Source organism: Ascidia mentula, chromosome 2 (assembly GCF_947561715.1).
Source record: "Ascidia mentula chromosome 2, kaAscMent1.1, whole genome shotgun sequence".
Classification (NCBI taxonomy): domain Eukaryota; kingdom Metazoa; phylum Chordata; class Ascidiacea; order Phlebobranchia; family Ascidiidae; genus Ascidia; species Ascidia mentula.
Genome location: NC_138567.1, coordinates 12,710,895 through 12,726,314, shown reverse-complemented (window position 1 = coordinate 12,726,314; position 15,420 = coordinate 12,710,895). Strand labels below are relative to the sequence as shown.

At 35.3% G+C, this 15,420-nt stretch overlaps 3 protein-coding genes across 3 annotated transcripts in view; all 3 read right to left on the bottom strand.

Moving 5' to 3' along the window:
- LOC145890156 (uncharacterized) overlaps nt 1-15,420 on the bottom strand; it is a 68,165-nt gene that overhangs the window by 50,463 nt on the left and 2,282 nt on the right. Inside the window, exons 5-6 of the mRNA XM_082981189.1 lie at nt 15,291-15,416; nt 13,104-13,226 (exon numbers count right to left, since the gene is read on the bottom strand). Coding sequence (XP_082837315.1) covers nt 13,104-13,226; nt 15,291-15,416 — 249 coding nt within the window. The remainder of the gene's footprint in view (nt 1-13,103; nt 13,227-15,290; nt 15,417-15,420) is intronic.
- LOC145888918 (uncharacterized) lies at nt 364-4,420 on the bottom strand. Its single transcript, XM_082979788.1, has 7 exons — nt 4,417-4,420; nt 2,702-2,824; nt 2,316-2,438; nt 1,960-2,082; nt 1,575-1,697; nt 805-927; nt 364-371 (listed from the first exon to the last, which is right to left on the bottom strand). The coding sequence occupies exons 1-7, from the start codon at nt 4,418-4,420 to the stop codon at nt 364-366; spliced, it is 627 nt and encodes a 208-aa protein (XP_082835914.1).
- Nucleotides 6,738-8,266, bottom strand: LOC145888915 (uncharacterized). Its single transcript, XM_082979785.1, has 4 exons — nt 8,092-8,266; nt 7,323-7,445; nt 6,938-7,060; nt 6,738-6,772 (listed from the first exon to the last, which is right to left on the bottom strand). The coding sequence occupies exons 1-4, from the start codon at nt 8,264-8,266 to the stop codon at nt 6,738-6,740; spliced, it is 456 nt and encodes a 151-aa protein (XP_082835911.1).

Sequence of the window (15,420 nt, the reverse complement as noted above, 5' to 3'; positions counted from 1 at the left end):
TGACAAAAAATCTTAGCAATTCTCTTACCTGTACAACTACTACCGCTTCCAGTGTAGCCAGTGTTACAAACACATTGATACGATCCTATAGCATTTGAACATGTCGCATTGGTATCGCACACAGGTGGCGATTGACTGCATTCGTCGATGTCTGTAAAATATATGAATAATGTGGATAGAATAGCCATGCACGAATTGCTCATTGTTTTACAACTGGATAACCTGTCCCGAACTATCTATGTTGGCAACTAACGTCAAGTAAATGAAAAAGTAGAGTGATTTGGGTTCTAATATTAGATGTTTTTTTTTGGGTTCGAAAATTCCCACATTTAATAACTATCGCTAACACAAAATCAAATATTTCTAGAGTTCTTGTGGACACAAAAAATGTCAAAAAATCTTAGCATTTCTCTTACCTGTACAACTACTACCGTTTCCACTGTAGCCAGTGTTACAAACACATTGATACGTTCCTATTGCATTTGAACATGTCGCATTCGTGTGACACACAGGTGGCGATTGACTGCATTCGTCGATGTCTGTAGAATATATGAATAATATGGACAGAATAGCCATACACGAATTGCCCATTGTTTTACAACTGGATAACCTGTTCCGAACTATCAAAGATGGAAACCAACGTCAAGTAAATGAAAAAATAGAGTTATTTGGGTTGTAATGTTAGATGTTTTTTTGGTTTGAAAATTCCCACATTTAATAACTTTCGCTAACACAAAAAAATCAAACATTTCTAGCGTTCTTATGGACACACTAACTGACTGAAAATCTTAGCAATTCTCTTACCTGTACAACTACTACCGCTTCCAGTGTAGCCAGTGTTACAAAAACATTGAAATGTTCCTACAACATTCGAACATGTCGCATTCGTGTGACACACCGGTGGCGATTGACTGCATTCGTCGATGTCTGTAGAATATATGAATAATGTGGATAGAATAGCCATATACGTATTGCTCATTGTTTTACAACTGGATAACCTGTCCCGAACTATCTATGTTGGCAACTAACGTCAAGTAAATGAAAAAGTAGAGTGATTTGGTTTCTAATATTTAATGATTTTTTAGTTTGAAAACTCGCACACTTAATAACTTTCGCTAACACAAAATTAAATATTTCTGGAGTTCCTATGGACACACAAATGTCAAAAAATCTTAGCATTTCTCTTACCTGTACAACTACTACCGTTTCCAGTGAAGCCAGTGTTACAAACACATTGATGCGATCCTATAGTATTTGAACATGTCGCATTCCTATCGCACACAGGTGGCGATTGACTGCATTCGTCGATGTCTGTAGAATATATGAATAATGTGGATAGAATAGCCATAAACGCATTGCCCATTGTTTTACAACTGGATAACCTGTCCCGAACTATCAACGTTGGCAACTAACGTCAAGTAAATGAAAAAGTGGAGTGATTTGGGTTCTAATATTAGATGTTTTTTTGGGATCGAAAATTCCAACATTTAATAACTTTCTCTAACACAAAATCTAATATTTCTAGAGTTCCTTTGGACACACAAAATGTCAAATAATCTTAGCATTTCTCTTACCTGTACAACTACTACCGTTTCCAGTGAAGCCAGTGTTACAAACACATTGATGCGATCCTATAGTATTTGAACATGTCGCATTCCTATCGCACACAGGTGGCGATTGACTGCATTCGTCGATGTCTGTAGAATATATGAATAATATGGAAAGAATAGCCATACACGAATCACCCATTGTTTTACAACTGGATAACCTGTTCCGAACTATCAAAGATGGAAACCAACGTCAAGTAAATGAAAAAATAGAGTTATTTGGGTTGTAATATTAGATGTTTTTTGGGTTCGAAAATTCCCACATTTAATAACTTTCGCTAACACAAAATCAAATATTTCTAGAGTTCCTATGGACACACTAAGTGACAAAAAATCTTAGCAATTCTCTTACCTGTACAACTACTACCGCTTCCAGTGTAGCCAGTGTTACAAACACATTGATACGATCCTATAGCATTTGAACATGTCGCATTCGTGTGACACACAGGTGGCCATTGACTGCATTCGTTTATGTCTGCCATGCAGGAATTGTCATTGTTTTGAAACTGGACAACCTTATACGAACAATTAACGTTGGCAACTAACTTGAAGTAAATGAAAAAGTAGAGTGATTTGTGTTCTTATATTGGATGGATTTTGGTTCAAACATTCACACATTTAATAAGTTCCGCTGACACAAAAAATCAAAATTGTCTATCGTTCTGAAGAACACACTAAGTGACAAAAAATTCTCGGCATTTTTCTTACCTGTACAACTACTACCGTTTCCAGTAAAACCAGTGTTACAAACACATTGATGCGATCCTATAGTATTTGAACATGTCGCATTCCTATCGCACACAGGTGGCGATTGACTGCATTCGTCGATGTCTGTAGAATATATGAATAATGTGGATAGAATAGCCATAAACGCATTGCCCATTGTTTTACAACTGGATAACCTGTCCCGAACTATCAACGTTGGCAACTAACGTCAAGTAAATGAAAAAGTAGAGTGAATTGGGTTCTAATATTAGATGTTTTTTTGGGATCGAAAATTCCAACATTTAATAACTTTCGCTAACACAAAATCAAATATTTCTAGAGTTCTTATGGACACACTAAGTGACAAAAAATCTTAGCAATTCTCTTACCTGTACAACTACTACCGCTTCCAGTGTAGCCAGTGTTACAAACACATTGATACGATCCTATAGCATTTGAACATGTCGCATTCGTATCGCACACAGGTGGCGATTGACTGCATTCGTCGATGTCTGTAAAATATATGAATAATGTGGATAGAATAGCCATGCACGAATTGCTCATTGTTTTACAACTGGATAACCTGTCCCGAACTATCTATGTTGGCAACTAACGTCAAGTAAATGAAAAAGTAGAGTGATTTGGGTTCTAATATTAGATGTTTTTTTGGATTCGAAAATTCCCACATTTAATAACTTTCGCTAACACAAAATCAAATATTTCTAGAGTTCTTGTGGACACAAAAAATGTCAAAAAATCTTAGCATTTCTCTTACCTGTACAACTACTACCGTTTCCACTGTAGCCAGTGTTACAAACACATTGATACGTTCCTATTGCATTTGAACATGTCGCATTCGTGTGACACACAGGTGGCGATTGACTGCATTCGTCGATGTCTGTAGAATATATGAATAATATGGACAGAATAGCCATACACGAATTGCCCATTGTTTTACAACTGGATAACCTGTTCCGAACTATCAAAGATGGAAACCAACGTCAAGTAAACGAAAAAATAGAGTTATTTGGGTTGTAATGTTAGATGTTTTTTTGGTTTGAAAATTCCCACATTTAATAACTTTCGCTAACACAAAAAAATCAAACATTTCTAGCGTTCTTATGGACACACTAACTGACTGAAAATCTTAGCAATTCTCTTACCTGTACAACTACTACCGCTTCCAGTGTAGCCAGTGTTACAAAAACATTGAAATGTTCCTACAACATTTGAACATGTCGCATTCGTGTGACACACCGGTGGCGATTGACTGCATTCGTCGATGTCTGTAAAATATATGAATAATGTGGATAGAATAGCCATATACGAATTGCTCATTGTTTTACAACTGGATAACCTGTCCCGAACTATCTATGTTGGCAACTAACGTCAAGTAAATGAAAAAGTAGAGTGATTTGGTTTCTAATATTTAAGGATTTTTTAGTTTGAAAACTCGCACATTTAATAGCTTTCGCTAACACAAAATTAAATATTTCTGGAGTTCCTATGGACACACAAATGTCAAAAAATCTTAGCATTTCTCTTACCTGTACAACTACTACCGTTTCCAGTGAAGCCAGTGTTACAAACACATTGATGCGATCCTATAGTATTTGAACATGTCGCATTCCTATCGCACACAGGTGGCGATTGACTGCATTCGTCGATGTCTGTAGAATATATGAATAATGTGGATAGAATAGCCATAAACGCATTGCCCATTGTTTTACAACTGGATAACCTGTCCCGAACTATCAACGTTGGCAACTAACGTCAAGTAAATGAAAAAGTGGAGTGATTTGGGTTCTAATATTAGATGTTTTTTTGGGATCGAAAATTCCAACATTTAATAACTTTCTCTAACACAAAATCTAATATTTCTAGAGTTCCTTTGGACACACAAAATGTCAAATAATCTTAGCATTTCTCTTACCTGTACAACTACTACCGTTTCCAGTGAAGCCAGTGTTACAAACACATTGATGCGATCCTATAGTATTTGAACATGTCGCATTCCTATCGCACACAGGTGGCGATTGACTGCATTCGTCGATGTCTGTAGAATATATGAATAATATGGAAAGAATAGCCATACACGAATTACCCATTGTTTTACAACTGGATAACCTGTTCCGAACTATCAAAGATGGAAACCAACGTCAAGTAAATGAAAAAATAGAGTTATTTGGGTTGTAATATTAGATGTTTTTTGGGTTCGAAAATTCCCACATTTAATAACTTTCGCTAACACAAAATCAAATATTTCTAGAGTTCCTATGGACACACTAAGTGACAAAAAATCTTAGCAATTCTCTTACCTGTACAACTACTACCGCTTCCAGAGTAGCCAGTGTTACAAACACATTGATACGATCCTATAGCATTTGAACATGTCGCATTCGTGTGACACACAGGTGGCGATTGACTGCATTCGTTTATGTCTGTAGAATATATGAATAATCTGGATAGAATTGGCATGCAGGAATTGTCATTGTTTTGCAACTCGATAACCTTTTTCGAACTATTAACGTTGGCAACTAACTTAAAGTAAATGAAAAAGTACATTAATTTTGGTTCTAATATTAGATGGTTTTTAGTTTAAAGCTTCGCACATTTAATAACTTTCGCTAACAGAAAAAATCAAACATTTCTAGCGTTCTTAAGGACACAATACGTGACAAAAAACCTTAGTATTTTCCCTACCTGCACAACTACTACCGTTTGCGGTGTAGCCAGTGTTACAAACACATTGATATGATCCTATTACATTTGAACATGTCGCATTCCTATCGCACACAGGTGGCGATTGACTGCATTCGTCGATGTCTGTAGAATATATGAATAATGTGGATAGAATAGCCATGCACGAATTGCTCATTGTTTTACAACTGAATAACCTGTCCCGAACTATCAATGTTGGAATCTAACGTCAAGCAAATAAAAAATAGAGTGATTTAGGTTCAAATATTAAATGTTTTTTTTGTTTGAAAACTCGCACATTTAATAACTTTCGCTAACACAAAATCAAATATTTCTAGAGTTCTTGTGGACACAAAAAATGTCAAAAAATCTTAGCATTTCTCTTACCTGTACAACTACTACCGTTTCCAGTGTAGCCAGTGTTACAAACACATTGATACGATCCTATAGCATTTGAACATGTCGCGTTCGTGTGACACACAGGTGGCGATTGAAGGCATTCGTCTATGTCTGTAGAATATATGAACAATGCGGATAGAATAGGCATGCACAAATTGCTCATTGTTTTACAACTGGATAACCTGTCCCGAACTATCAATGTTGGCAACTAACGTCAAGTCAATGAAAAAACAGAGTGATTTAGGTTCTAATAATAAATGTTTTTTTTGTTTGAAAACTCGCACATTTAATAACTTTCGCTAACACAAAATGAAATATTTCTAGAGTTCTTGTGGATACAAAAAATGTCAAAAATCTTAGAATTTCTCTTACCTGTACAACTACTACCATTTCCAGTGTAGCCAGTGTTACAAACACATTGATACGATCCTATAGCATTTGAACATGTCGCATTCGTGTGACACACAGGTGGCGATTGACTGCATTCGTCTATGTCTGTAGAATTTATGAATAATCTGGATAGAATAACCATGCAGGAATTGTCGTTGTTTTACAACTGGATAACCTGTCCCGAACTATCAATGTTGGAAACTAACGTCAAGTTAATGAAAAAATAGAGTGATTTAGGTTCTAATATTAAATGATTTTTTTGTTTGAAAACTCGCACATTTAATAACTTTCGCTAACACAAAATCAAAATTTTCTGGAGTTCTTGTGGATACAAAAAATGTCAAAAAATCTTAGCATTTCTCTTACCTGTACAACTACTACCGTTTCCAGTGTAGCCAGTGTTACAAACACATTGATACGATCCTATAGCATTTGAACATGTCGCATTCGTGTGACACACAGGTGGCGATTGACTGCATTCGTCGATGTCTGTAGAATATATGAATAATGTGGATAGAATAGCCATGCACAAATTGCTCATTGTTTTACAACTGGATAACCTGTCCGAACTATCAATGTTGGCAACTAACGTCAAGTAAATTAAAAAATAGAGTGATTTAGGATGTAAAATTAGATGTTTTTTTTGGTTTGAAAATACCCACATTTAACAAATTTCGCTAACACAAAATCAAATATTTCTAGAGTTCTTGTGGATACAAAAAAAGTCAAAAAATCTTAGCATTTCTCTTACCTGTACAACTACTACCGTTTCCAGTGTAGCCAGTGTTACAAACGCATTGATACGATCCTATAGTATTTGAACATGTCGCATTCGTGTGACACACAGGTGGCGATTGACTGCATTCGTCTATGTCTGTAGAATTTATGAACAATGTGGATAGAATAGCCATGCACGAATTGCTCATTGTTTTACAACTAGATATCCTGTCCCGAACTATCAATGTTGGAAACTAAAGTCAAGTTAATGAAAATATAGAGTGATTTAGGTTCTAACATTAAATGATTTTTTTGTTTGAAAACTCGCACATTTAATAACTTTCGCTAACACAAAATCAAACATTTCTGGAGTTCTTGTGGATACAAAAAATGTCAAAAAATCTTAGCATTTCTCTTACCTGTACAACTACTACCGTTTCCAGTGTAGCCAGTGTTACAAACACATTGATACGATCCTATAGCATTTGAACATGTCGCATTCGTGTGACACACAGGTGGCGATTGACTGCATTCGTCTATGTCTGTAGAATTTATGAACAATGTGGATAGAATAGCCATGCACAAATTGCTCATTGTTTCACAACTGGATAACCTGTCCCGAACTATCAATGTTGGCAACTAACGTCAAGTAAATGAAAAAATAGAGTGATTTAGGTTCTAATATTAAATGTTTTTTTTTTTTGAAAACTCGCACATTTAATAACTTTCGCTAACACAAAATCAAATATTTCTAGAGTTCTTGTGGACACAAAAAATGTCAAAAAATCTTAGCATTTCTCTTACCTGTACAACTACTACCGTTTCCAGTGTAGCCAGTGTTACAAACACATTGATACGATCCTATAGCATTTGAACATGTCGCATTCGTGTGGCACACAGGTGGCGATTGACTGCATTCGTCTATGTCTGTAGAATATAAGAATAATCTGGATAGAATAGCCATGCAGGAATTGTCATTGTTTTACAACTGGATAACCTGTCCCGAACTATCAATGTTGGCAACTAACGTCAAGTAAATGAAAAAATAGAGTGATTTAGGATGTAAAATTAGATGTTTTTTTTGGTTTGAAAATACCCACATTTAACAAATTTCGCTAACACAAAATCAAATATTTCTAGAGTTCTTGTGGACACAAAAAATGTCAAAAAATCTTAGCATTTCTCTTACCTGTACAACTACTACCGTTTCCAGTGTAGCCAGTGTTACAAACGCATTGATACGTTCCTATTGCATTTGAACATGTCGCATTCGTGTGACACACAGGTGACGATTGACTGCATTCGTCTATGTCTGTAGAATTTATGAACAATGTGGATAGAATAGCCATGCACAAATTGCTCATTGTTTCACAACTGGATAACCTGTCCCGAACTATCAATGTTGGCAACTAACGTCAAGTAAATGAAAAAATAGTTTGATTTAGGTTCTAATATTAAATGTTTTTTTTTTTGAAAACTCGCACATTTAATAACTTTCGCTAACACAAAATCAAACATTTCTAGAGTTCTTGTGGATACAAAAAATGTCAAAAAATCTTAGCATTTCTCTTACCTGTACAACTACTACCGTTTCCAGTGTAGCCAGTGTTACAAACACATTGATACGATCCTATTGTATTTGAACATGTCGCATTCGTGTGACACACAGGTGGCGATTGAAGGCATTCGTCTATGTCTGTAGAATATATGAACAATGCGGATAGAATAGCCATGCACAAATTGCCCATTGTTTTACAACTGGATAACCTGTCCCGAACTATCAATGTTGGCAACTAAAGTCAAGTAAATGAAAAAATAGAGTGATTTAGGTTCTAATAATAAATGTTTTTTTTGTTTGAAAACTTGCACATTTAATAACTTTCGCTAACACAAAATGAAATATTTCTAGAGTTCTTGTGGATACAAAAAATGTCAAAAAATCTTAGCATTTCTCTTACCTGTACAACTACTACCGTTTCCAGTGTAGCCAGTGTTACAAACACATTGATACGATCCTATAGCATTTGAACATGTCGCATTCGTATCGCACACAGGTGGCGATTGACTACATTCGTCTATGTCTGCAGAATATATGAATAATCTGGATAGAATAGCCATGCAGGAATTGTCATTGTTTTACAACTGGATAACCTGTCCCGAACTATTAATGTTCGCAACTAAAGTCAAGTAAATGAAAAAATATAGTGATTTAGGATGTAAAATTAGATGTTTTTTTTGGTTTGAAAACTCGCACATTTAATAACTTTCGCAAACACAAAATCAAATATTTCTAGAGTTCTTGTGGACACAAAAAATGTCAAAAAATCTTAGCATTTCTCTTACCTGTACAACTACTACCGTTTCCAGTGTAGCCAGTGTTACAAACACATTGATACGATCCAACAGTATTTGAACATGTCGCATTCGTGTGACACACAGGTGGCGATTGACTGCATTCGTCTATGTCTGCAGAATATATATATAATGTGGATAGAATAGCCATGCAGGAATTGTCATTGTTTTAAAACTAGATAACCTGTCCTGAACTATTAACGTTGGCAACTAACGTCAAGTAAATGAGAAAGTAGAGTGATTTCGGTTCTAAATATTACATTGTTTTTTTTGGTTTGAAAACTTGCACATTTAATAACTTTCGCAAACTCAAAAAGTCAAACATTTCTAGCGTTCTTATGGACACACTAAGTGACAAAAAATCTTAGTATTTTCCTTACCTGTACAACTACTACCGTTTCCAGTGTAGCCAGTGTTACAAACACATTGATACGATCCTATAGTATTTGAACATGTCGCATTCGCGTGACACACAGGTGGCGATTGACTGCATTCGTCGATGTCTGTAGAATTTATGAACAATGTGGATAGAATAGCCATGCAGGAATTGCTCATTGTTTTACAACTAGATAACCTGTCCCGAACTATCAATGTTGGCAACTAACGTCAAGTTAATGAAAAAATAGAGTGATTTAGGTTCTAATATTAAATGTTTTTTTGTTTGAAAACTCGCACGTTTAATAACTTTCGCTAACACAAAATCAAACATTTCTGGAGTTCTTGTGGATACAAAAAATGTCAAAAAATCTTAGCATTTCTCTTACCTGTACAAATACTACCGTTTCCAGTGTAGCCAGTGTTACAAACACATTGATACGATCCTATAGCATTTGAACATGTCGCATTCGTGTGGCACACAGGTGGCGATTGACTGCATTCGTCTATGTCTGTAGAATTTATGAACAATGTGGATAGAATAGCCATGCACAAATTGCTCATTGTTTCACAACTGGATAACCTGTCCCGAACTATCAATGTTGGCAACTAACGTCAAGTAAATGAAAAAATAGAGTGATTTAGGTTCTAATATTAAATGTTTTTTTTTTTGAAAACTCGCACATTTAATAACTTTCGCTAACACAAAATCAAACATTTCTAGAGTTCTTGTGGATACAAAAAATGTCAAAAAATCTTAGCATTTCTCTTACCTGTACAAATACTACCGTTTCCAGTGTAGCCAGTGTTACAAACACATTGATACGATCCTATAGCATTTGAACATGTCGCATTCGTGTGGCACACAGGTGGCGATTGACTGCATTCGTCTATGTCTGTAGAATTTATGAACAATGTGGATAGAATAGCCATGCACAAATTGCTCATTGTTTCACAACTGGATAACCTGTCCCGAACTATCAATGTTGGCAACTAACGTCAAGTAAATGAAAAAATAGAGTGATTTAGGTTCTAATATTAAATGTTTTTTTTTTTGAAAACTCGCACATTTAATAACTTTCGCTAACACAAAATCAAACATTTCTAGAGTTCTTGTGGATACAAAAAATGTCAAAAAATCTTAGCATTTCTCTTACCTGTACAACTACTACCATTTCCAGTGTAGCCAGTGTTACAAACACATTGATACGATCCTATAGCATTTGAACATGTCGCATTCGTATCGCACACAGGTGGCGATTGACTACATTCGTCTATGTCTGCAGAATATATGAATAATCTGGATAGAATAGCCATGCAGGAATTGTCATTGTTTTACAACTGGATAACCTGTCCCGAACTATTAATGTTCGCAACTAAAGTCAAGTAAATGAAAAAATATAGTGATTTAGGATGTAAAATTAGATGTTTTTTTTGGTTTGAAAACTCGCACATTTAATAACTTTCGCAAACACAAAATCAAATATTTCTAGAGTTCTTGTGGACACAAAAAATGTCAAAAAATCTTAGCATTTCTCTTACCTGTACAACTACTACCGTTTCCAGTGTAGCCAGTGTTACAAACACATTGATACGATCCAACAGTATTTGAACATGTCGCATTCGTGTGACACACAGGTGGCGATTGACTGCATTCGTCTATGTCTGCAGAATATATATATAATGTGGATAGAATAGCCATGCAGGAATTGTCATTGTTTTAAAACTAGATAACCTGTCCTGAACTATTAACGTTGGCAACTAACGTCAAGTAAATGAGAAAGTAGAGTGATTTCGGTTCTAAATATTACATTGTTTTTTTTGGTTTGAAAACTTGCACATTTAATAACTTTCGCAAACTCAAAAAGTCAAACATTTCTAGCGTTCTTATGGACACACTAAGTGACAAAAAATCTTAGTATTTTCCTTACCTGTACAACTACTACCGTTTCCAGTGTAGCCAGTGTTACAAACACATTGATACGATCCTATAGTATTTGAACATGTCGCATTCGCGTGACACACAGGTGGCGATTGACTGCATTCGTCGATGTCTGTAGAATTTATGAACAATGTGGATAGAATAGCCATGCAGGAATTGCTCATTGTTTTACAACTAGATAACCTGTCCCGAACTATCAATGTTGGCAACTAACGTCAAGTTAATGAAAAAATAGAGTGATTTAGGTTCTAATATTAAATGTTTTTTTGTTTGAAAACTCGCACGTTTAATAACTTTCGCTAACACAAAATCAAACATTTCTGGAGTTCTTGTGGATACAAAAAATGTCAAAAAATCTTAGCATTTCTCTTACCTGTACAAATACTACCGTTTCCAGTGTAGCCAGTGTTACAAACACATTGATACGATCCTATAGCATTTGAACATGTCGCATTCGTGTGGCACACAGGTGGCGATTGACTGCATTCGTCTATGTCTGTAGAATTTATGAACAATGTGGATAGAATAGCCATGCACAAATTGCTCATTGTTTCACAACTGGATAACCTGTCCCGAACTATCAATGTTGGCAACTAACGTCAAGTAAATGAAAAAATAGAGTGATTTAGGTTCTAATATTAAATGTTTTTTTTTTTGAAAACTCGCACATTTAATAACTTTCGCTAACACAAAATCAAACATTTCTAGAGTTCTTGTGGATACAAAAAATGTCAAAAAATCTTAGCATTTCTCTTACCTGTACAACTACTACCATTTCCAGTGTAGCCAGTGTTACAAACACATTGATACGATCCTATAGTATTTGAACATGTCGCATTCGTGTGACACACAGGTGGCGATTGAAGGCATTCGTCTATGTCTGTAGAATATATGTACAATGCGGATAGAATAGCCATGCACAAATTGCCCATTGTTTTACAACTGGATAACCTGTCCCGAACTATCAATGTTGGCAACTAACGTCAAGTAAATGAAAAAATAGAGTGATTTAGGTTCTAATAATAAATGTTTTTTTTGTTTGAAAACTTGCACATTTAATAACATTCGCTAACACAAAATGAAATATTTCTAGAGTTCTTGTGGATACAAAAAATGTCAAAAAATCTTAGCATTTCTCTTACCTGTACAACTACTACCGTTTCCAGTGTAGCCAGTGTTACAAACACATTGATACGATCCTATAGCATTTGAACATGTCGCATTCGTGTGACACACAGGTGGCGATTGACTACATTCGTCTATGTCTGCAGAATATATGAATTATCTGGATAGAATAGCCATGCAGGAATTGTCATTGTTTTACAACTGGATAACCTGTCCCGAACTATTAATGTTCGCAACTAAAGTCAAGTAAATGAAAAAATATAGTGATTTAGGATGTAAAATTAGATGTTTTTTTTGGTTTGAAAACCCGCACATTTAATAACTTTCGCTTAACACAAAATCAAATATTTCTAGAGTTCTTGTGGACACAAAAAATGTCAAAAAATCTTAGCATTTCTCTTACCTGTACAACTACTACCGTTTCCAGTGTAGCCAGTGTTACAAACACATTGATACGATCCAACAGTATTTGAACATGTCGCATTCGTGTGACACACAGGTGGCGATTGACTGCATTCGTCTATGTCTGCAGAATATATATATAATGTGGATAGAATAGTCATGCAGGAATTGTCATTGTTTTAAAACTAGATAACCTGTCCTGAACTATTAACGTTGGCAACTAACTTGAAGTAAATGAAAAAGTAGAGTGATTTGGGTTCTAAATATTACATTGTTTTTTAGGTTTGAAAACTTGCACATTTAATAACTTTCGCAAACTCAAAAAATCAAACATTTCTAGCGTTCTTATGGACACACTAAGTGACAAAAAATCTTAGTATTTTCTTTACCTGTACAACTACTACCGTTTCCAGTGTAGCCAGTGTTACAAACACATTGATACGATCCTATAGTATTTGAACATGTCGCATTCGTGTGACACACAGGTGGCGATTGACTGCATTCGTCGATGTCTGTAGAATTTATGAACAATGTGGATAGAATAGCCATGCAGGAATTGCTCATTGTTTTACAACTAGATAACCTGTCCCGAACTATCAATGTTGGAAACTAACGTCAAGTTAATGAAAAAATAGATTGATTTAGGTTCTAATATTAAATGTTTTTTTGTTTGAAAACTCGCACGTTTAATAACTTTCGCTAACACAAAATCAAACATTTCTGGAGTTCTTGTGGATACAAAAAATGTCAAAAAATCTTAGCATTTCTCTTACCTGTACAAATACTACCGTTTCCAGTGTAGCCAGTGTTACAAACACATTGATACGATCCTATAGCATTTGAACATGTCGCATTCGTGTGGCACACAGGTGGCGATTGACTGCATTCGTCTATGTCTGTAGAATATATGAATAATCTGGATAGAATAGCCATGCAGGAATTGTCATTGTTTTACAACTGGATAACCTGTCCCGAACTATCAATGTTGGCAACTAACGTCAAGTAAATGAAAAAATAGAGTGATTTAGGATGTAAAATTAGATGTTTTTTTTGGTTTGAAAATACCCACATTTATTAAATTTCGCTAACACAAAATCAAATATTTCTGGAGTTCTTGTGGACACAAAAAATGTCAAAAAATCTTAGCATTTCTCTTACCTGTACAACTACTACCGTTTCCAGTGTAGCCAGTGTTACAAACACATTGATACGATCCAACAGTATTTGAACATGTCGCATTCGTGTGACACACAGGTGGCGATTGACTGCATTCGTCTATGTCTGCAGAATATATATATAATGTGGATAGAATAGCCATGCACAAATTGCTCATTGTTTTACAACTGGATAACCTGTCCCGAACTATCAATGTTGGCAACTAACGTCAAGTAAATTAAAAAATAGAGTGATTTAGGTTCTAATATTAAATGTTTTTTTGTTTGAAAACTCGCACGTTTAATAACTTTCGCTAACACAAAATCAAACATTTCTAGAGTTCTTGTGGATACAAAAAATGTCAAAAAATCTTAGCATTTCTCTTACCTGTACAAATACTACCGTTTCCAGTGTAGCCAGTGTTACAAACACATTGATACGATCCTATAGCATTTGAACATGTCGCATTCGTGTGACACACAGGTGGCGATTGACTGCATTCGTCGATGTCTGTAGAATATATGAATAATGTGGATAGAATAGCCATGCACAAATTGCTCATTGTTTTACAACTGGATAACCTGTCCCGAACTATCAATGTTGGCAACTAACGTCAAGTAAATGAAAAAATAGAGTGATTTAGGTCCTAATATTAAATGTTTTTTTGTTTGGAATCTCGCACGTTTAATAACTTTCGCTAACACAAAATCAAACATTTCTAGAGTTCTTGTGGATACAAAAAATGTCAAAAAATCTTAGCATTTCTCTTACCTGTACAAATACTACCGTTTCCAGTGTAGCCAGTGTTACAAACACATTGATACGATCCTATAGCATTTGAACATGTCGCATTCGTGTGGCACACAGGTGGCGATTGACTGCATTCGTCTATGTCTGTAGAATATATGAATAATGTGGATAGAATTGCCATGCAAGAATTGTCGTTGTTTTTGAACTGAATAACCTGTCCCGAACTGTTAACGTTGGCAATTAACTACAAATAAATGAAAAAGGAGAGTGATATGGATTCTAATCATGCGTGGATTTTTGTTTGAAAATTCGCACAATTAATAACTTTCGCCAACACAAAAAATAAAACATTTCTAGCGTTCTTAAGGACACAATAAGTGACAAAGAATCTTAGTATTTTCCTTACCTGTACAACTACTACCGTTTCCAGTGTAGCCAGTGTTACAAACACATTGATACGATCCTATAGTATTTGAACAGGTCGCATTCGTGTGACACACAGGTGGCGATTGACTGCATTCGTCGATGTCTGTAGAATATATGCATAATATGGAGTGCGTTCTATAGCTGCATGAAAGCTCTTGCAATTTACTTTGAATTTGATAGTAAATCGTAAGTCATTTTGATTTTGAAAATGTATGTTAGAAAACTGTTAAAGCAATTAACAAAACCTTGTTCGCAAAAGGTCCCAGTATAGTTTTTCGGACACGAGCAGTTGTAGTTGTCAAAACTGTTTCGCTGGCAGAAGCCTCCATTCATGCACCCACTAATACTACCAGTTTGGCACTGGTCGATGTCTGG